We start from the raw sequence: 22,507 nt of genomic DNA on the forward strand, positions 1-22,507 counted from the left end.
TCTCTTCTTTTACAAACCCTGTTATTGACTCAACAGGGCATTGTCAAAAAAGTTCTTAAACACTAAATCCCTGTTAACACGACTAAAATGATCCCACCAGCAGATCTACATTACAGACCAAAAAATATTATGAGCCATTACACACTATTACATCAGGTGACATGTTTGTTTATCTGTAGTTAATCCTGCAGACATGCTCCCAGTGCTATAAATAACTGGCAGATGTATTTTAATCCTGAACTGAAAATAGCTACACGTGAATGTTTTATTTGTGTTTTAGCAACATTTGATTGCCCAGATGTTCTGCTCTTATTTGTATTGTGAAAAAAAAGGTTAAAACATACTTTATGGCTAAAAGCATGCATTACAACTACAGCAGCTGCTTGGCTATGGGTGGATGGGCTCTGCTTTAGAGACAGGGTGAGAAGCTCAGTCATTCTAGAGCCGCTGCTCATTCCACATTGAAAAGAGCCAATTGAGGTGGCTCTGGGACAGACCCAGGATTCGCTGGTGAGATTATATCTCGACTGCCTCGGGAACAAATCGGTGTGGCCAGGGTGAGGGAAGTCTGGGCTTCTCCGCTTAGACTGGGGCCCTTGCAACCCGTACCCAGGTAAGTGGTAGAAAACGGTAGGATGGATGGAGAACGTTCACAAACTGCCTTCATGGCTTTGGACTACATTGCTAAATGCTATATTTTATACAGTGTGGCAATGGAACTGAATTCCAAGATAGATTACAGAGATTAGATTAGATGAAACTTTATTAATCCCTCGGGTGGGTTCCTCCGGCAAATTCAGTTTCCAGTCGCACAGCACCGACAGATGTTGCATGTTACAGATGCAATAAAGGGGAATGAGAGCAAGGATATAAACATAAATATATATATAAAAACATATATACACATATACATATATATAAATACAGAATATATAATATGGATAAATAGGAATACCAGTGGATTGCACATTTGAGTGAGTCTATTGCACAGTGATTATTGCACAGTCGAATATAAGAAAAAAAATATTGTGAATATTGCACAGTGGAAAAAAAGCACTACAGCTCAGCTTTGTCCCCCTGTTTCCCCTCCCTCTCTCCTCCAAGGAGGAGTTAAACAGTTTGATGGCGTGCGGGACAAAGGAGTTTTTAAGTCCGTTGGTTCTTGACTTTGGGAGAAGCAACCTGTTGCTGAATAGGCTCCTCTGATTATTTACGACCGTGTGCAGAGGATGCCCAGCATAATGTCCATAATGTCCAGCAGTTTCTTTAGTGTCCTTTTCTCTGCCACTGTCACCAGATTGTCCAGCTTCATGCCGACCACAGAGCCAGCCTTCCTGATTAGTTTTTCCAGTCTTGCTGTGCTGCTCCCCCAGCACACCACAGCATAGAACAGTACTCCTGCAACCACCGACTGGTAAAACATCCTCAGGATGAAGAGGTGTGGCTCCGTACGTTTGTCCATATAGTATAATATGTACTGAATGTGAAGGATGTGGCTTATATTTACAGAGAACTGTAAATCAGCTCACTTTCTCGGTTTTGTGGCATTCAGTCTAAGGGCTTTCATGAATTATGCTGGTTGCAGAGATATTTAGCCACATATTGGCAAATTTAATAAGGAATTTAGCAGCTAAAAACATGATATGTTTATCTATACTTCATGTAAACCGAAACTGAGCTAACAACAATAAACTAAGCTTAGAAGTAGTCTGAGGCATTTTCTTTATAATAATACAATAATTTTTACAATAATACAATGCCTGTACTGGATGCCACATTTTGGCATACAAGCCTTTGTTAGGGTTAGAGAGACTTCATGGAAACAGTGGCTCTTTTGTCGTTGTGTTCCACCAACAGGAATCTTCCATTTGTGCTGTCCAACAGCAGTGGAATATTCCAGTCTTACCCAAGGCGGAAGAATGGAACATTCCACGCATTGGAATTTTTTTTAGGTGTAATATCACCATCCCATGTGACTTAAGGTATTTGAAATCATGTAAAATACAGGTAAACAAGCAGGGAATGGTCTAACCAACTAAAATTACTCCACATGTCATGTTTAAAGGTATATTTCTTAGATCCTGGGAGCATATTCAAAATGAAAGCTGGTACTGGGCCGTTTGAAGAGGACGAAAAAAAACAAAAAACAAAGCATTTACAGACATCAGTGGCTAATATTGTGTCAAAGCTAATATGTATCAGTGAAATGTTCATTAACATTGTGATAAATCTTTTTATATAAGGAAGATATATGGCTTTACACCCACTTGTAGTGGCTTACAAGCTACTTGTAAGTACTTGTAAACAGTGTTGGTCAAGTTACTTGAAAAAAGTAATCAGTAACTAATTACTGATTACCTCCCCAAAAAAGTAATCCCGTTACTTTACTGATTACTTATTTTCAAAAGTAAGTAATTACTTAGTTACTTAGTTACTTTTTAAAAACACGATTTACAACCTGAATAGGTGATAAAGTGATAGATCTTTCAGCCCAATTCTACTTTTTCTACATAATCCATCATACAAAATGTAATCAAATGGAAAAGTCTCTTTTTAAAACTTGTTTTATTAGTTTTAACCTTTTAACTTTGTGCATCAAGCTAAAATTAAATTATATGCAACATTCTCTGACTGGAAGAAATTTGTTCACCATTTAAACTTATTTTCTGCACATTCCAGCCAGAGATGGGCAGTAACGCGTTACAACGCATATAATATAATTTTTGTGTGTGTTTACCCTCACTCTTTCAAATACTGTAGATGCAAGTAAAACACAGCAGGAAATAAATAACATCAAAGACTAGCGGTCCTGTTGCTCTATTTTCACCTGTAAAGCAGGAGTAGGGTAGGCGGAGGTTTACCCTGGTGCAGGTGTGCTGCAGCGGTCAGTGGAAGAATCTGCGAGTTTCTCTGTGAGTTTCCCATTACGTTGTTGCGCACTCGGTGCTTGCTTGGAAGTTTAGGGTTTTTTTCGCTGTAAAAAGAAGTTTTCTTCCCACGCACCATGGACGCTAATGTTTTTGTCACTTTTTATGGAATCAAACTCAAAGTAAGGTCAGTACTTCCACGCTTTAAACGCTGCACGCTCATACTCTCTCCCGTACTCAATATATGATGCACCGTTGATCCGCACACAGCTGTTGTCACGAACGTCGCACTCGCTTACGTCACTGTCATGAGACATTCTTGCAAAACGATCACGATTTTAGTAACGCAGTAACGCAGCGTTCCTACGGGAAAGTAACGGTAATCTAATTACCGTTTTTGCAATAGTAATCCCTTACTTTACTCGTTACCTGAAAAAAGTAGTCAGATTACAGTAACGCGTTACAAGTAACGTGTTACTGCCCATCTCTGCTTGTAAACATATTGTTTTAAAGTGTATTATATACAGTAAATCATGTCACATTAGATCAAACTGAGCCAAACTACTTAAAATATACCAACTGTCCATAACCAAAACACACAGATACTTTAATTAGCATGATGATGTATTCATTTGGCGTGTGCTCTGCTTTGCAGAGTCAAGACATCTTCTCTTCCACTTTCTCTCTCTATTTTTTCCCTTGGGGAAAAGCGATGGGGGATGGGAGACTCATGACAGAATCTGCTCTCTGCATGGGAAGGCGAGTAAGCATGGGTGAGTGAGCTAAGGGGGACTAGAGAGACAGAGAGAGAGAGAGAAACAGAGAGGGAGTGTACTGTAAACTGTCCAGTGGGAAGCTTATCAGCATTGCCTCATCTTATTTCACAATAATACGACTCTTTTTTTTTTTTTAAATTTGTCAAATTGAAATTTGCTTTATTGAAATTCATTAATTTACCATCAACATTACATAGATACAGATTTACAGTTTACATTACTGGCTTTTTCTCATCCTATAATATGATAGCTGTCATTTTCTCCCCTCGTATATTTTTGCAAGATTCTGTTCTACATTTAAATTTTGTTTCGCAGACATTACAAGCTTTAATATTTTGCTTGGATTCAGATCACTACTGCTGCCAACATAATCTAGCACGTGGTATTATTTGTTCAATGAAAAAGTATTAAGTTGTAGAGTAGAACAAGAATTTTAGAGGCTTAGACCTCTGTATGATGTGTGTGAGTACAGTACTCCACAACTGCTGCAGCCTCAGGAGGCCTGAGATCCTATAGCCTCCAGGGACACAGGGCCTCTGAGTAACTCTGACCCCAGCTGGTATGTTGAGCTCTCTGGCACAATCAGATAAATGACCAGGATCCAGGGCTGGGGTAGGGGTAGGGGGCGGAAGTTTTTGAGTGTGCATGTATGTCAGGGGTAGGGGAGGTAAGAGCAAGGGAAGAGTTAACGGAAAATGGGACGTGATCAATCAAAGCTAATTTTAGGCCAATGCGCTTCATGTGGAACACCAGCCATCATAGCTGTTGACAGGCATGCTAACCAGAAGTGTAATCTGTGTTTTTAGGCGACTCGTCGTAAAGAGAAGTGAAAAGGAACTGATGAACAGTTTACCCATCACGGAGGGCTGTAGTCAGCCTGTGAAAGTAATGTGTGTAATGTGCTCTTTGTCTCTGGAGAGAGTTTTCCAGCGTCTGTGATGATGTCATTAGGATTACCCTGCTTGGGTTTTGAGACTAGAAATGGAAAATCAACATTACAAACTGAGGACTTGAAATCAGTGACCTTTTATTGTATATGGTGGGTTTATGGCAGAAGGATACAATCAAGCTGCATTCGAGGAACTGTAGGATACAGTTGTTTGAGATCTTAACCCACATTAGAGGCTAACAGTTAGGATACCCCTGCATTTTTGGATATCCTTTTCTTACAATACTAGTCTTGTGAGTTAATGAAAGTGCAATATTACAATGGTGGCTTATTTTGTTTTTTTATTTCACAGCAAATTCACTGACATTGTTTTCACATATGATTTTCTTTCTGCTTGGAATTGTTGCATTCCATGTTTACATAAAAACACTAAAAGCTTTAGTGATTATATTTATGCTATGATACATGATGCTTAAATTTCTAGTGTGGGGGTCTTTTTAGATAAAATGAAAATAAAAAAAATAACCTTAATATAGAAAAAAAGGTATTCCCAAATACAGAAAATAGGTCATACTTTGTTGTGTGCGATTAAATTCAGGGGGGGAGCCCAAATAGATGGCAGAGCAGCAGACACCTCACAGCCCCGGAATAGCTGCATCTCAGTGGGAGTCCCTCCTTCAAGGCAGACAGTATAATTAGCACTGTCAAAGGCGATCCCTGAACAAATGGCACAGTACCCCCTGATCCACGGGGTGAACACGGTCGCAAAGAAGAGGACAAAGTGGCATATTTACTGGGATGCTACTTATGTGGTGTTTAAAGTGAACAGACAATTAAATAGGACAGCGCTTGCTGATGTCACTGATAGGTAGGTGGGGTGAGACTTGTGCCACTGAAGTTATTCAAACAGTTATTCTTCCCACACTCTAGCATGCAGGCCTAGAGGACTAGAAAAGAGGGAGAAAAAAGAAGTGGAGCTACAGGCATTCTGTGGGTAACCCATCATAGGCAGCTGATACCTTGCTGTAAGAAACAGAGTGTCTACATGAGTGGGGGTCCCATAGCCATCATTACTGTACTGCTCAGGGGCTCACTGAACCATGGAAAGCTAGGATAGTTGATAGCTCCAGAGGATTCTCCATAATGGAACAAATGGCCCTGGAGATATGCTTAATTGTCTTTTATAGGTAGACATGTTAGAATTATGCACTGAAATATAATTTAAAGGCTACAACTTTGATGAGCCTCTGGGGAAAGAAAATAAGCTACAGATACGTATGCCGCTGCCTTATACACTTTTCACTGGGGCAGCACATTTTCAGCACACGCACACACCGTGGCACCTCCAGTGAGATGACAGCAAGTTGGCAGGCCCTGCAGCTGGAGGCTTCTCTCTCTTTCTCTCTTCTATCCATCCCTCCATCCTCGCAGGATTCCCTCTGTAATATTACACACTTCAATGTTCAAGCTGCCACTTTCCAGAAAAGCTATCAGAGCTGCTGTGGGATCAGACCAGGACTGCAACAGCAGAAATGCGTGAACCACACAGGCAGGGCTAGATGTTGTTGCGGTGTGGAGGTGTTTGTTTCCAACACTGCTGGAAATGCTACGAACCATCCAATGACAAGTTAATCCGCTGCGGTTGTACCTACGCCAGGGCTGAGCATATTAATGCTACTCCGGGATATGTTCTGCTTGTGTGATTCATAGGTAAAGAAAGTGGGGATCTACTGTTTTGATGAATCAGGATGAGTCACCACATATGTATAGAGAGGCATTCTAAAACTGAGCCAATATCCTGTTGCACGAAAGGAAACTTTACTATCAGGCCACAGAGGAGTCAGACGGTCAAATCAGAGTCTCAATAGATAGCAAAACAGTGCCAGCCACCCTTCAGTGTAAAATCCACCTCTTTTGCCACATGTAATTCAGTACATGATGTAACTCCCCCCCCCCCCCCACCTGCACACACACACACACACACACACACACACACACACACACACACACACACACACACACACACACACAAACACACAGTAACCAAGGCATGAAAGGGGAAAACCAAAAAGAAAACACAGAGTGCTTCTTATGCAAAGCGACTCAAACAAAGGCCTCTTTGACCTCCCAACATCTGGTGTCCATTCAGCCTGTGTGGCGTGCATCAAGTTACCCAACATTATGGTGAGACAGCCAGTCACGCCTGTCGCAAAGAACAGCCTCTTCTGCCCATGCTCAGTCATGACAAGGCTTTGACATCACTGTCAGACTAAGAGTGACTAAAGCTGACAATCTCCCTTTACCTCCGGAGAAAGAGAAATAGGAAAAACATGCCGCTGTTGGGGAGTAAGGGAGGATGAGGGGAGACAGTGAAAGGGGAGGAAAGGCAGAAAAAGCCTGGATGAATCACCCAGCACGCACCGCAGCGGCTGAGGTAGCCGTGTCTTGGAGTACATGAGTCATGTTCATCATGCAGCAGCACTGGGCAGGGATTGCACAACTTTCTCTCCATTAGGAATGTTGCAAATATTTACCCTTTGATGGGAAAAAACAATAGCTCTAATCCTTCTAAAGAGCTCCCAGTGATAGTGCCACACATCCCTCACACTGAAGTCACTGGCACCTGCTGAGAGGATGGATGGAACACCAGTCAGCCTGCTGCAGCTCTCAGGCACAACCCACCCCAAAACAAAACAAAACAAAAAAACATTTGACACCTAAACTGCAATCGGATATTTATGCTGCATTCTAATACAATAGTAAAAACCATGCAGCACCAAAAGTGTGTGCAGCTCTTCATTGAAGAAAAAGATAAACCCCAAGAAAATCAACAGGATGGAAACATTTAAGGCCCACATTTATAACCCTCTCTCTTAAAAATCCAAACGGGTTCAAAGCCATTTTTTTAATTAACAGTCCATCAGTAGAGTGTGTTTCTTTATAACAGGTCAAGACGAGTGGGGGTAATATCCCACCATAAACGAGATTTATGGCTCAGGCGGTGATAGTTTTAGAGCCATGATGGCGGAAATACTCCGGTCCACCTTAAAAAAAAAAAAGAAAAAAAAAAGCTAAAACCCTACAGTGGACAGCGCCGTGGTGCTGAAACAGCTCCGAGCGACATCTGTACACAAGAGGAGCGGGAGGGGGGGTACTTTAACGTTGAAATCACACACACACACACACACACACACACACACACCAGCGTGCGCCATTGCCACAAAGGACACCTTAAATGATCTTTCCAGTGTCATATTGTGTAATCTCGATGACGTTCGTGGGGAAAGGTTAAGCTATTTGGCGTGCTTTTTACGTGAAAATGGCGGGCGCCGCTGCTAAAACCCAACCCATTACAGCTATAGCCACAGCCACAACAAAGTGGTAGGAAAGCGCCTGAAATTCATGTTGCACTACAGCACTGATGCCAAGCTGGTAGAATAATATAGGAAAGGCTCTAAAAGGGGGGGAGTCAAGAAGCGTCAGCCAGGCAAAGGGGACCTTGTAATAATCACTCCGGTAGCCTACTATCCGCTAGTGGTCGACAGCAAAAAGTTCTAGCTTGGAAGTCAAGAGTCAACACGGCCACCAGTATCTCAGAGATATGTACACACGCTGTGTCTAATGACAATCCACCAACACACAAGGTTTATTCACCAAACAGCACCGACACCGCCTGTTAACACCCTCTCTTTCTCTCCGCTTACTTTAGCATAGACTGCTCCTTCGCTTCCTCCTTCTTCTGTCGGTCCATGACGCCGAGGATGATCTTCCTCTCCTCCTCGGTGAGGTGGCTGAGGTCCGGCATCTCCGGCATGGCGCCGGCCGCTGAGGGAGTAGCAGCAGCAGGGCCAGGGCCGCCCCGGGGCCCGTGTGGAGCAGACATCTTTTACACACAGTGGCTAAAAAACGAGAAAGTCACCGTCAACCAGCAGCATCGTGGCCGCTATTATTTATTTATTTACCGTTCTTTTCTTAGTGTTAAAGCCGCTAAATGTTCGGTTTGGTTTGGTGTGGTTTGCAGAAGGCACCGCGGCTTACCGACAGCATGACATCTTGGTTAGCGGTATCATGAACATTATTATCATTATTATTATTATTACTGTTGTTATCATTATTATTATTATTACAGCGTGCTGTGCGAATAGGCGTCAAAATAGGAACTACAGGCTTCATCCCCAGCTAGTGCAATGCTCGCGGTGAACTTATCAAATACGCTGCAGCTGACCGAGCTGGGAATATTCAAGCCAATTTTACACGCCAGCATTTGAGAGCGAGTTAAAGATTAGAAAGAAGCAGATGCCCTTAAAAGAAACAAGAGTGCACAGGCTGTAGGCTACAACCTTCAGGTATTCCAACCACAAGCTTCCATCCATCCAGGGATTAAAAAAGTAGAAAAATAAACAGGTTTAGGAAGAAGAAAAAAAGAAAAAGAATGACAGCTCTTGCCTTTTATTTTGCAGTCATGTTAAATCCTGTCTAACCCATCGTTGCCATCCCTTAGAGGGGTTTCACTCGCATGTTGGAATAAAAGATGCCCGGTCCGTCCTTATTTGTCTGCCTCTGGGGTCCTTAACCCTCCTCCGTCACTCTGCTTAGCTCGCCTTCCTCCAGGTTAGTAATTCTTGGAGATTTCTTTAATGCACAAAAATGGATGCAATGAGAGAGGGGGGGAGTACTGTGTATGAGTGTGTGTGTGTGAGAGAGAGAAAGAGAGAGTGTGTGTGTGTGTGTGTGTGTGTGTGTGTGTGTGTGTGTGTGAGAGAGAGAGGTGGAAGAAGAGGCGGAGCAATGGAAACACGTAGAAGAATAAAGCCGAGAGGACGCGCTGGATGTTCATTGACAGCAGGCTGACAGCGGCCGCTAAAACGCGGAGTGGAAGAGCGGCGCGCAGCTGGAGCACCGCTGGAAACGGGATGAGCATCATCATGCATATTTCATAACCAGATGATGAGCGCCGTGAGAGTGTGGGTGGGGGTGTAAAGTGGGAAGGTGAATGGGGAAAATGACCTGCGACGATGATCGTAACCGCTGCAGGTGTGGCAGCGGCGGTTCCGCTTTCATGCACCATTTGCGGCACACGCCGGCTTTGATGCCAGATCACGTGAGAGATTCTGAGGGACACGCGCAAGAAAACTGAGGCAGAGCGGCTACACAAGGCTGGTGCACTGCACAGTGGAAACAGGAATATTAATATCAACATTATAGCTGCTGGTTCCATGTATGCTAAATAGACACCTTTAGGGATTTAAAGGAGTTCGTTTCAAGTGTTTTGTGACGTGAGCCATTTCGAATAAAAGTTGGTTGCAGGCATATTTTTAAATGACATTAAACTCATTATACGATCAAAGCAGTTCCACACACCTCTATCTAGGAGTGTCTGTACCACCACTCCCTGCAAGGCCTTTCTTATCTGGGTGACTTTTATCCTATTGGACATTTCTCAGGTCTGACCCCACAACTATACATTCCTCTTCCTGACCTCTATCACTGTTCCAAAGACAGTCTCCCTCTACCACTTGTTTGTAGGATTTGAAGGACAACATTAAGAGGACAGAGGCTCTACCTAATAAGGGCTCTAAAGTCAATTACCACAAGCGGCTTGATCTGCCATAATAAGCCAAAATAAGAGTGAACTTCTTGAGTTGGATTTGTGAATGACTGAGCTCATAGATTCTTCCAAAGTACAAATAATGACGTTTATTATTATAAATACACATAAAAAAAAACCTGTGTGGATCCATTTGCATATTACATTGAACAGCTCAGAAGCTGATTTGTGGAATTCCAAACATGAAAAAAATACTTCCTTGCACTTTTTTGGTTGTAAGAATTTTGTATTAAACCCGAGGATTTAATCTGCCCAGTTAAAAGCCTTAAATGGAAAGAAATCTACCACTTATTTATGATTTAGGCTTTAAAAGAAATATTCACGGGATCAATTTACAGTTGCAATTTTTTGAGACTTATGGAAATCCATCAATTTCATTTTGAAGACAACATCCAAAGGTAGGTAGTTACCTATATTATGTGGGCTACATTGGTCGGAAATGGACAGAATTCAGAGTAAATATCTTTGTTTTGTGACTTTGTGATGAAAGCCATCTCTGGTAGTCTGAAAATGAAATTAACACATTTTGTTACATTTTATTCACAGAAAATGACGCATCCATTTATCATGCATCACGCTGAACATCAGTGGTTCCAAGCATGATGCATCTTAACTTTTTATAATTGTCAAGGTGGCTCCTGGGTTGAGAAACGCAAACTTGCACAAAGCAAAGTGTGAAACAGAACCAAACCTAACCGAGTATACTTGGTCTGAATGCATTTTATAGTCTGTGTCCTTTTCCTTTCCACAACAGTCAAGTTCAATCTTCTTCAGAAATCTGAAAAAATATCCATATAGATGAAATCTCAGTCTCTAGTTCTTCTCTCCTTCAGCTTTGGCCTACTTCACCACAGTGACGACATGCTTCTCCTTCTCAGACACCACGGGAACGCTTCCTGGTTTGCTGTGTTTGCGAACATTCCTCTCCCTGAAAAATAACACAAGGAATCATGAATGTGAAATGAAGCTTTCTGGTGAGAATATTCAAGGAAGGATGGAGGGACGGGGAAGGGAGAGAACAGCAAACAGTGAGGATGGTGACTGAATATGAGACTGTTGACCTAACATCTACGTCACAGACAACACTGATGCACTCTGAAAATAATGCATAAAGGACAGATAGTTAATCATTCACAGTTCAAACACATGTCTGACGTATCATAATACTCCTGGTAATTAAGGGGGGGGGAAAAGAAGCTATGAATCACTGGACGGCAGTGCAAACTAGGACAATCAATCCAGCATATAAATGAGTATTTAATGCCAACTGAGACCATGTCATAGAGGGCAGTCCCATCTGTGGTATTTTCCATCAGGCTGGTGTGACTGCTTTAGGTCAGACATTTCCTGACATCATGGATAAAGAGTGACTTTAATGTGGCTCCTATAACAAAATCAGTTTCTGTGTTATGTAGAAAATGAACGCGTACTTTCTACGACGAGCCTCCTTCATAACCCTCAGCTCCTTGGTCTGGTGGTAGATGGTCTTTGGTAGATGTCGGTGGCGAGCGATGCGCCTGATTTGTGGGTGGTGCTGGAACTTCTCTTTTAGTTTCTGACTGTAGTTGGCAGCCTCTCTCTCCCTGGGGGCCAGCTATATCACACCAGAGAGGAAGAAGTTATTACATAAAACAAATTTTAAAAACGATGGAAAAATTAAGAGAGGAGATGAGTGAGAGATCAAAGAAGACATCAAAGAAGGCAAAGAGAGAAGACGACAATTAGGAGAAAATGTATACTGGGGTCATTGTTGACCCTGGAAGCCAAATTCCGCAAGTTAAATTTGGTTGCCCTTCTGCAGCTTTCACACTGCGTGACCACCAGCAGCTCAGGTCTGCTTCGTTGTCATGGAGCTATAAAACAATCCATCCTCAGACCAGTCAAAAGACTTCCTATTTCCGTTTGATTTAAAACATGGCGTTCAAGTTATTGCAGAACTGGGCCCTGTACTATGAAGCAAGCCCAGCATATCCAGGGTAGGGCTGTTTGATATAACGATATATATCGGATAACGATATAAAAACATCTATCGTTTCATTTTACGCTATCGTTTGTTTCGTGGTGTCGCAAAATAAACTGTTCACGGCAATATTTTTTCATTGTTTTAATGGTCACTGTAGTGGCTATATTCATTTCTTAAAGTTCTCTCTTTCTCTTATATTTAATATAACCACACTATGGACAGACAAGCGCCTGTTTCTATGCGTTGTCGCTAGCAGCAACGACGGTAAAACCATCGCGTGTCCACTTGTTTATTTTCCACATAAACCTTTCACAATAAAGCTCATGATCCTGTTGAGACTTCTCAAAATAAACTGAATCAAGTGAAAAGGTATGCAGAGTATTTACAGATGAGAAGCAAAAAAGAGCCGCCAGGTGCTAAAAAAATAAACCTTAAACGTTAGAACAGGCGCTTGTCCGCAGCACGCCGTGTAATAAATACTCAAAGAAATGGCGGCCGTTACAACTTATGTCTAAAAATGTATGGTTTAATGCATCGGTTAAAACACTTGACTCCAGGTACACGACGCCCAGCTTGAAACACTTCAGCTGCCCGAGATTCACAGAATTTACAGAAAATGTTAAATTTTTGTGATTTATATCGTCATTGGGACGATAGATGTTTTATATCGGGATATGAGATTTTGGTCATATCGCACAGCCCTAATCCAGGGTATATTTCTATTATCTGGATCCACTTACCCCAACGTCGGCAATCAGGATAAGTAACACACACACGCACGCACACGCACGCACACGCACGCACACAAACCCTTGTTCTCATCTAACTCTGAGAAAGAAAGTAAATATAATTACATAAATATCTCCTCTGAGACAGTCATGATGTGCAATTAAATACAGGTTTTTTTTCAGTGAATACTGGTGGTGACTTCTTTCAGCCACAAACAGGAACGTGCTCAGTGGACTTGTTAAATTGCTATTCTAACAGTGCTTGTTTAGAGCTGCAGTTACGGTATGTTGTCTAATGTTATAAAATGTTGGACAATACACTAAGCAGTAACTTCTTTTTGACAACATGTTCACTCAAAACTGAATCAATGTCTGTTAAAAAGTAAAAAAAAAAAAAAAAAAAAAAAAAGCCGGTGGCTCATAAAAACCACTGGCTAGCTGAGCATGTACTGGCTGGAGCTGCTCCCTTAAAAGGCTTTTATTCTAATTAAAAGCAATGATTTGTCTCAGATTCAATTTGCTAGAGAAGAGCTGCTGATGCTGATCCTGTTGTACTAGACTAATTCCCCTGGATACAAATACTAAACACTGATTGCATAATCAACAGGAAATTCAAAATATGAGACAGTACACAATTATTCATTTCATAGGTTTTGGTTTGGAGGGATCATACATACCGGTAGCAAGGCTCTTATGAGCCAAACCAAAGTTTCTAACCGGTTACAGTGTGGTGTGAAAACAAAGCATGACACGCTACAGTTGGGGAAGTGGGGGGTATGACGCTTGAGATGAGCGAGTGTAACATAGGGACAGCTGCTCCCAGAGAAAACCTGCACAGGGACAGTGTGACAGTGACTGTTGGCAAAACAGATGAATCTATTTAGTCATTTAGTCATCCTGTCAACCCAAAGTCGAGGGGCCTGCACTACATGGTGTCAGTATTAACTGTAATCCTGCTGAGGCTCTGAAAACTTAAGCTATACACACCCAACCCTCTGCAGAAACCGCCACCACAATAAACCTTCCACTGCTATTAAAACTAAACTCACACACACGCCCATTCAGCTATCTTAGTGAGGACCTTTATTGAAATAATGGTTTCCCTAGCCCCTTACCCTAACCCAGACCTTCCCAAAGTGTGGGGCCCGCCCCCTGGGGGGGCAAAGCCATTGCAAGGGGGGTGCGGAATGAAAAGGAGGAGAGAAAAAAACGCTTGGACACTGCTAGCACGGGGCGCCCACAGAAACGCAAAGCAGGAGATGAAGCATCGCTGAATATGTTTCCAAACCAACTTCATTCTAAGCCAAAGACTAGAAAATATGGTGAAGCATATCTTCCCTTTGGCTTCACCTGCACAAGTGCCAAGGTAGGTCTCCCCTGCAGAATTGGTTTTCCCTGCATCGAGAGAAGCGCTGGGCTGTTCAAATCACGGACAAACAATATCCCACAGTTGTTTATGTTTTTAAACCCGTTTTGCACAGAGAGGCATTGCTTAAAAAAATGTATTGATAGCAATGAAAAAAACCAAAAAAACTGCACGTAAAATAATCACATCGTGACGCCTCTGCCTTTGTAAATGGAGGGACAGTAACTGCGTGTGTAAATGTAAGCGTGTAAAACCTGAAGATAGTCAGATTAACAGTATTTTGTCTCTACCTGCCATTCTGCAATTCATCTCATGTAAACAATAACGTGGCGCACAGCGTGACGTGAAAAAGGCACATACCTTTAACGTTGCGTGACCAACTCTGTATTCCTCGTCCACACGTAAACGCAAAAAAGGAGTTTGAAAAAAATCTCAGTTTTCGGTGATTCGTAACGTCGTTTACGTGTGGACGAAACAGCTGCGTTTTCAAAAATACCCGTGTAGGTGTGGACGTAGCGTAAAAGAGTTAGTAGTTTATTTTCTTACTACCTGTAATTTATTGCAGATTACTTGTATTTGCTTAATTGTTTACTAAATGTTTGAGGTGTGAAATAAACCGCAATGGAGCAAAATATGGGTGTGTGTGGTTGGAGGATGTGTTTGTGCGTGTGCGTGCGTGCGTGCGTGCACGTGCGAGGGGGCGAACATTTTTCTTGTAAAACAAGGGGGGCCCAGCAAAAAAAAGTTTGGGAACCACTGCCCTAACCATTAAAAATGAATTCACACCCCACTTAATCTTTTCTTTTTTTAAATTTGTTTTTAACCTTACACTAGACTATAATTTACAAAATGAGCCACGTTTTGTAGCAAGTCCTAAAACTGTCAGCTGACTCATTTGGAAAGTGTTTAGTGAGACCGCTGCTTCTCATAACTTAAGCGGGATCACTTTCCCCACAGACTTCTATACAACTGGATTTCCTTTTGCAACCACCTAAGCTGGCCTCCTACTGGTGTCTAGAGAGAATGCACATCCAGACTGCCAAAGAGGCTTATAACCAAATTGAGAGTTTCATTATGTCCGTGCTTTCATTGTGAGGTAAAAGTAAAAAAGAAAAAAACTAGCAATGCGAGAAATATTCCACTACGAAACAGCTCTACACTTTGACTCTATGAGTCAACCGTCACACACAGATCCAGACTAGTCACTGAATATAACGTTTTGTCGTCTTCTTGGGACACCTACTTCACAGCCTGTCTCCCTGACATGCCCGGTTATATGGAACTTGGCCTTCAACTTGGAAATGGTATTAGGGCTCACTCTAGTAATTCTGAAACTTGGTTTTGTAGAACATCAGCTTGAAGTTGCTCTATGGCACAGATCGAGATCAGTCACATGTGGCATGCTTGGAACACACACCAAGTGACGGCTGTAGCAGGGTCCTTGCTCACAGTTGCTGCTAATCAGGGACTTGACCGTCATCACCAACCAGCTCAACCAACTGATGCCTTTTTCCTTACAAACGTGTAACTATTAAGAGGAGAAACTTTCCAACAGTATAAGCTTTATTACCAAGATGCACAGTTACAACAAAGAAGTCATCGACCAAATGCAAATTTTCTTACTTTTTGTGCAAAGTTTATACATTTTTAGCAGTCTGTGTTACCTTCAATCCAAACTCCACAGACAGGCTGTGGATACCTGTGTGTATTTGCTTTTGTTCCGTCGGTGTTACCCCAAACCATTTTTAATGTTTCCGACTTATCCATGTGTAACTTCAGTCAGCGTGTATTGTGCTCTGTTCTCTTTTGGTAGTTACACTGTGGCTTAAAGTCTACAGTGTACACACCAACAGCTGTTGCTGCTTTGCCGCTTTCCCTCTTGTCTGACTTATGTTTTATCAAATTCTCCATGTTTCCTAATATCTGCTATCAACTGATTAAGTAGAAGGTTATAACAAGATGCAAAAGACTGAAAGCAAAACCCAACTCATAACAAAGCTACAACGCCTTGTTTCAGACTGTAAACGCCTTAAAAAACATAAAAACTAAATCACAAGCACTATATTTTCATGTTATTGACTCAAAAAGTAACAAAGCATGTGAGCATCAATAATTCAGTTGCGTTGACTCTTAACATCTTTTAGGTCTTGGTCTGAAATACAAAGGGTTAAGCTAGAACTGGAGTAATGTGCAGCATCAGATAGAGAACTCCCCGTCAGTGCAGCGTGCTGTACTGATGGTGACACAGACAAAGCCTTGAGTCGGCGTTTCAGCATTTCCTGATAATTAAAGACCATCTGAGTACAACTTGAATGTTAATGCTTCATTATTTTCAGAGTGGCCCCCCGCTTTAAGTGATTGGCCGATTTTAAACTGCTGATAGGAGCAGCCCTTGTCTGATCTCTTTAAGTGCAAAGCTTGCAAATAAATCTCCCCTTACACAGTTACAGTAGAACAAGTGCCAAAAGCAGGCCAGTTTTCCACTCGGAGCCTGCATTAAGAGAATAGGCGAGAGTGAATCCGATTAGTAATGAAAGATGGCTGCTGGAGATGGCACGAGAGGCAGCTGATCTTCGTGAGTCAGCCACGACCAGGATTGACAATAGCACAATATAAATGCTGATTTCTGCCATTAAAACCTACATAAAAAAATTATTGCATTAACGCTCTCTAACAAAGACAGCTGGAGTGGAAATTTGGGAGAATGCTTTGTCGATGATTTGTTAAATAACTGCACAAGCACTGAGTTTTTTTGCCCCCCCCCCCCAGGAGCCCCTGTGCCAACCGGTACATTGTACTTATTGAGAGAGTGACTCTACCCTAAGTCAGCATCCATCAGGGCACTTGGCAACAGTAGTGCCGTAGCTCCTGGCACAGTCACCCACTCTTACACTGCTGAAGGTGGGCGCAGAGCCACAGCGGTGTCGAAGAATCCAGCTAACTCATAAAACAAGTAATAAAGTGAAGGAGAAAGATATAGTGTGTTTGACAGCTGAGGAAAATACAGCTGCCGACTGGCAGGTAGACATCGTGATGAGGAATTACCTGAAAAGTTGCCAAGAAGCAGCAAGTTGCCTTTGATATGAAATCAGTAGGAATAATGGAGAGAAGACGAGGGCAGACTCACCACTCCTAGTTTCTCGGCTGCGTTGGCTTTCCACAGTCGGATATTCATCTCGTCTGAGCCGCTCAGGATGTACTTGTTGTCTGCAGACCACTTTATACAGATGACGTGTTGCATGCGTTTGGTGTGGTACACCTCCCTAAATTTTAATTTTTAAAAGATTGCAAGGGAAACAACAGGAAGCCAGTAATTACTGTACACTGTACACCTAGAGACACTCTTCAAACCACTGATGAAGTGCATTTTATAAGCCAGCCCTCACCAAAACAACTCTTGTATTATGACAGAAGAGGGCTTACAGAAATGTGGTTACACAGCTCAGGTTTGTTGTTGTGGAGCTAGAGGTTTTTTGTGTTTATTTGTTTGTTTTTAAACAGCACCAGGTAATAAACAGGTATCATGATAATGTTTAATATCTGCTTTCTGATTACATAACAGAATTGAGCCTATAAGTAGAGTAATTAGTAACACTTGTGCTCTATCTGCTTTGATCTCACAAAAAAAAGGGGGAAAGTGATGCAAAAATACTATATTTCTACTTGCTGCCTACTTACTAATTGCCACGTAAGCCCTCACCAGCCCATGCTGTGATGCTGTCCGGCTGGCAGCTAATGTAACACTACTACGGCTATTTGTTCTGGAGCTTGACAACAGTACAAACAATACAGCATGTACTATTAAGTCACATAGAAACCAAACAACGGGTTTGTTTTTTTGTGGTTCATTATCAACCAGCAGCCATAATCTGCTACTGTGTTCAACACATGGCCTTTTTCACAGGGTGTGTTTGGAGCATTTTGACATTATCCTAGTAGAAAATTCACAGCTGTTATTATTACACTTGCAATTGATTTAAGTTAATGTTTAACAGATATAATAAATAATATACTCAATATTTAATCAATTCAAGCCATCAGCAAAAACACATTGATTTATTGCTGTTCCTTTTCAAAGACATTCTTCAGCTAAAGCCTTAATAGATCATTAAAGATTAAAATATGAGCCAATTAACATTAGCTGTGTAACAGTTCTAAAACGGACTTAAATTGAGATACGAAGATTGTATAATGTGCAATATGAGTATTGTATTATGATGTTCATAAATTATATCATGGCAGAGAGGAAGAGCCAGTAATTGCTTCATTACTGTAGCACTACCAGCTAGTAGCTTCTGGTATGTTAGCTAGCTTTGTGTAAATATACACAGCTTATCTGAGCTGTTATCCTCATCTTCTCCTGATTTTTGCTAAATAAAGCGAATATTTCTTTGTTGCTGTTCAAACAATGTGTTTAAATGTAAAGGAAGAAGTGACACTGAAAACCTTTTTTAATAAAATGTATAACTGCATGCTAATTAGCCAGAAGCTAATGTTATTTTGCTAAATAGCAAACGGTCAGTAGTTAGCACTACAGACATTACGCGAGAGAGAACTGGGAAGTCAAACCAATGCTGAATTCTGAAATGCTAATAATTGTTTAAATTAAACTTCATTTAAATGAGGCTTCAAAAAAAAAAAAAAAATCCTGACAGAGTGTTCATAAATGCTTCAACATGGTTTCCATGTGGCGAGTCCTCCTACAGGTACCCGATTAAAGCCATAGACAATATAAAAGGTGGATACAGCTTCTGGTTCTGAAAAGTGAAGCCATCAGGGTCCATTAGCAGTGGTTGCTTAAACACAGGCAGTCTTATGGAAGGGAAAAGGGACCACCCACTTTTTAAAATGCTCCAAATTCCCCATCCTTTTTCTCCAGTCTTATCAGAAAATCCTTATATACAGAGTTTTGACCCTGGAACCAAACTAACTATCTACAAAAGTGAATAACAAACATTAAAATGTCCTTCACCTTTCTTATAAAATTTAATCCGTTTCCTTTTTGTAGTGTTTATATGGTTAAAAACAGTGATGAATAATAATATTTTTGAATATATTTTGCAGTTTGTGTTGTGTATATAAAGTAATGCAAAGCCCAGTTATAGATCTAGTGCAGTGTTCCTGACCTGACATTCAGTTTTAATCAGACAGGCTTGTGGTTGCAACAGGAGCACATACCGTCATTTCAATACTCATTTTACGTCTGCTTTGGATTATTACAATGTTGTGGCTCATAATCAAAAGCCCTATTGAGAATATGAATGGGATTTTTACTTCCTAAACCTCAGTGTTGAGGTTCATAGAAGTCTATGCAAAATCATCGCTCCGACTTTACCTTGGAAAACACTGAGTTTACGCGCTCAGTCACTCGTTTTGGATAATACTGCATAAAACATTAAGTGACTTTTGTAAATTTTGGTCACCAACCAATATGCTCATTGGCTGACACATTTTGATTGACAAAATGGCCTAAAACACCGAAGAGAGCGAAGGTGAAAACATTCATCAATACAGAGCTTCACAAACCAGAAGGCAACATCACGGTTGCTACATCCATTTTTTAGTTGGTCTATAATCAGGCATGGCAGTCTGGTGAGAGCTGCAGTGTTTAAAAGTCATGAAAGTAAAGAATGAAAGGAAATAACATCAGAAGAATTACATATTTTTTTAAGTTATTCCCACTCAAAGGGGGTCAAAAACAAAGCTATGAACCAAACCAAAGGATTTATGCTATAATTTAATTGCACCACAAATTATACAGCATAGTCAGCAACAGTACAATTTTTCCTAACACTTTGCTGGCACCATAAAGTTTGATCAGCATTACTGACCTGCTGTGTCCACCGTCCTTGGCGAAGATTCGGATGGTCTTGTCAAAGCTAGCAGACACAAACTCCTTCCCCGTGGGAGCATAGTCAACATCTAGCACAGCAGACACATGGTCCATGTGTACCGTGATGGGCTTGGCCAGGTACCTCATGTCATATGTGTAGAGGCTGGTGAAAAGGAAAAAAACAAAAAACAGTTTCTATGAGCTGGGGAAAAAAAAAAAAAAAAGGACCAGCTAAAATATGATTAAATCAGAGTTTCTTTCCTAGACTCACTTGTAGTCCTCATTTGCACATGTGAAGTAATAGGCTTCCATGGGGTTCCAGCTTAGCGTGTTGCTCCTCATTGTCATGATGACCTTAAGAAGAAAGTAAGAGCAAAAAGTAGCTGATTATCATGCCGCATCCATGTAAATTAACAGGGAGATAAACAGATGCATTCCTGCACAAACTGTAAGGGAAGCTTTACCTTTTTAAGTGGTGTAGATTCCCTCATGTCGTAGAGCACTATACTCCTGTCAGAGGCACAGCTTGCAAGAAGTTCAGTCTGTGGAGAGGATAACCCTTGACTTTATTTATCAGCACATGTGTTGGCTTTAAGTCGCAATAAACACCTGTGAGCTTATACGTCCAAGCAACCTTTTTCGTCACATGACTGGAGGGCGGGGCCCATGTATGTGAGATGTAGCACGTGGTATCTTACCTCCACAGGGTTAAAGTGCACAGAGCTGAAGCTGTCTACACCCCAGGTGAAAGAGCGGATCGGGCTGCTCCTCTGCTCATCCCAGATGTCCACCTGCTGGCCGCACGTTGCAAATACAGGATCGTTCTGATGATGATCCAGACCTGTGTACACAGTCTACAAGGGACATTTTTTTTTCATTCATACTTCACTGATACATGAATATGCAATTCTATGCGATGAAACAGCAAAATTATTACAGCATACTTTGCCCAGGATGGTGTTAATTGGCTCCTCTTCTTCTCCGTAGCCTGGTGATTCCATCTTCCATTGTTTGATTGTTTTGTCGTCACCGACCTGTTGCAGAAAAAGAAATCATGTTAGATGTCAGCTAATATGAAGTCAAACAATTCGGAAAAGTCTTCAAAAAGATGATCAGTTACCGTAAAGAAAGAGGTCCCACAGTAACGCACAACCATTCCCCGCACAAAACCTTCATGTGCCTGAAGCGTCCGAACGCACTCGTGTTTGGACAGATTCCACACCTTCACCTGAAGATCAAATCCAAAAGGAGAGTCCTGTCAGTTTGCAAGAATGGCTGAGATAAAAGGAAATGCATCTCTACATACCTCCCCATCACAGGAGCCTGACAGCAGGGTGGAGAGGCTCTTTGCGTGCTTGGCCATACAGTTCACCCCATCTCTGTGACCATCCAGCGAGGCCACGAAAGGCTTGGCAAACACACGCTCCAGCTTGGTGGCGTTCAGAGCTCGAGTGTACTCCCTGCTCACCTCAAACGGATGAAGGGACGGGTCATAGTTTCTGGGGACTAAAAATACACAGCAGTCACTTCTTTATGTGCTCAAAGAAAAGAGCATTTCCATTAATTAAAAAAAAAAAATCCAAGCGTGCAGGTATGTTGCTGCTAACCAAGTCAAGTAACACAGACTGTTTAGGCTCCATAATAAGGAGTTTAGAAATGTGTGAAGCAAAATTTGTAATTCCGAACGTGCTAAATGCAAAGACAGCTTTGCAAAATTAGATTAAAAGCATGACTGTTGTGTCAATAGCTTTAATCAGATGCTAACACTGTAGCTCTTTCGTATGTATGCTGTTAGCTATTTAGCCGAAGACTTTCACTTACCGCGCTGAATATCCAGTTTGGTCTCCCGGACATAATCATCCGGATTCCTTGCGATGACTTTAACTTTCATTTGGTAGCGGAGGGGCACACGCTTACAGAAAGGGAAAATTATAGCAACAAAAATATTAGCAAGTAGTGAACACACCAGCCATGTGTTGATAGTGAACAGAGTCGGCGATCTCGCGTTGCATTGTGGGATGCCCAGTCCTCCTGGTTGCATCACTCACAAGTAAAGAAACGAGTACTAAAGTTACAACATTTAGAAAGAGAAGGACCGGAAATAGTTTTTTCTTTTGTTTGTTTTCAGCTAAATCAAGGAAAACCAACGCCAACCTTCTGAGAAAGGTTCACGGAGACATCAAGCGACCTTTACCGAAGACACTTGAGAATAAGATATAATAATTAAGGGCAATATTACAAAATTATGAATAAATAATAGATATAGAAAAGCCTGTAAAAGCGCTACTTAAATCATTATTTGAATAACCAAACTGATTATATGTAATTTATGTGGAAAACAGTTTTAATATAGTTAAGTTTTATCAAAAATGTCTCCGAACCATCATACAAAATATGTCGACGTAACTAATCCTAACTTTTGTATTAGTAAAATAAATAAATGAATGAATACAGCATATTTCATGTGTGAATTATTT

General features: G+C 41.4%; 2 protein-coding genes across 2 annotated transcripts in view; both read right to left on the reverse strand.

The window, feature by feature from the left end:
- Positions 1-9,243, reverse strand: part of rims2a (regulating synaptic membrane exocytosis 2a) — a 155,735-nt gene extending 146,492 nt beyond the window's left edge. Inside the window, exons 1-2 of the mRNA XM_086310518.1 lie at positions 8,979-9,243; positions 8,237-8,431 (exon numbers count right to left, since the gene is read on the reverse strand). Coding sequence (XP_086166644.1) covers positions 8,237-8,415 — 179 coding nt within the window. The 5' untranslated portion in view covers positions 8,416-8,431; positions 8,979-9,243. The remainder of the gene's footprint in view (positions 1-8,236; positions 8,432-8,978) is intronic.
- A 960-nt stretch (positions 9,244-10,203) lies between these two features.
- Positions 10,204-22,071, reverse strand: dcaf13 (ddb1 and cul4 associated factor 13). The gene is made up of 11 exons (XM_086310520.1): positions 21,852-22,071; positions 21,337-21,536; positions 21,151-21,258; positions 20,975-21,064; positions 20,729-20,884; positions 20,495-20,572; positions 20,302-20,384; positions 20,029-20,193; positions 17,325-17,460; positions 11,571-11,734; positions 10,204-11,068 (listed from the first exon to the last, which is right to left on the reverse strand). Exons 1-11 carry the CDS (start codon positions 22,069-22,071, stop codon positions 10,981-10,983), a joined length of 1,488 nt encoding a protein of 495 aa, XP_086166646.1. The 3' UTR covers positions 10,204-10,980.
- Between the last annotated feature and the right edge of the window lie 436 nt (positions 22,072-22,507).

The sequence above is a fragment of the Aulonocara sp. 'chitande type north' Nkhata Bay genome, linkage group LG11 (assembly GCF_057382095.1).
Source record: "Aulonocara sp. 'chitande type north' Nkhata Bay isolate Kocher_YH1m ecotype deep benthic linkage group LG11, A_spYH_male_GT1.1, whole genome shotgun sequence".
NCBI lineage: Eukaryota > Metazoa > Chordata > Actinopteri > Cichliformes > Cichlidae > Aulonocara > Aulonocara sp. 'chitande type north' Nkhata Bay.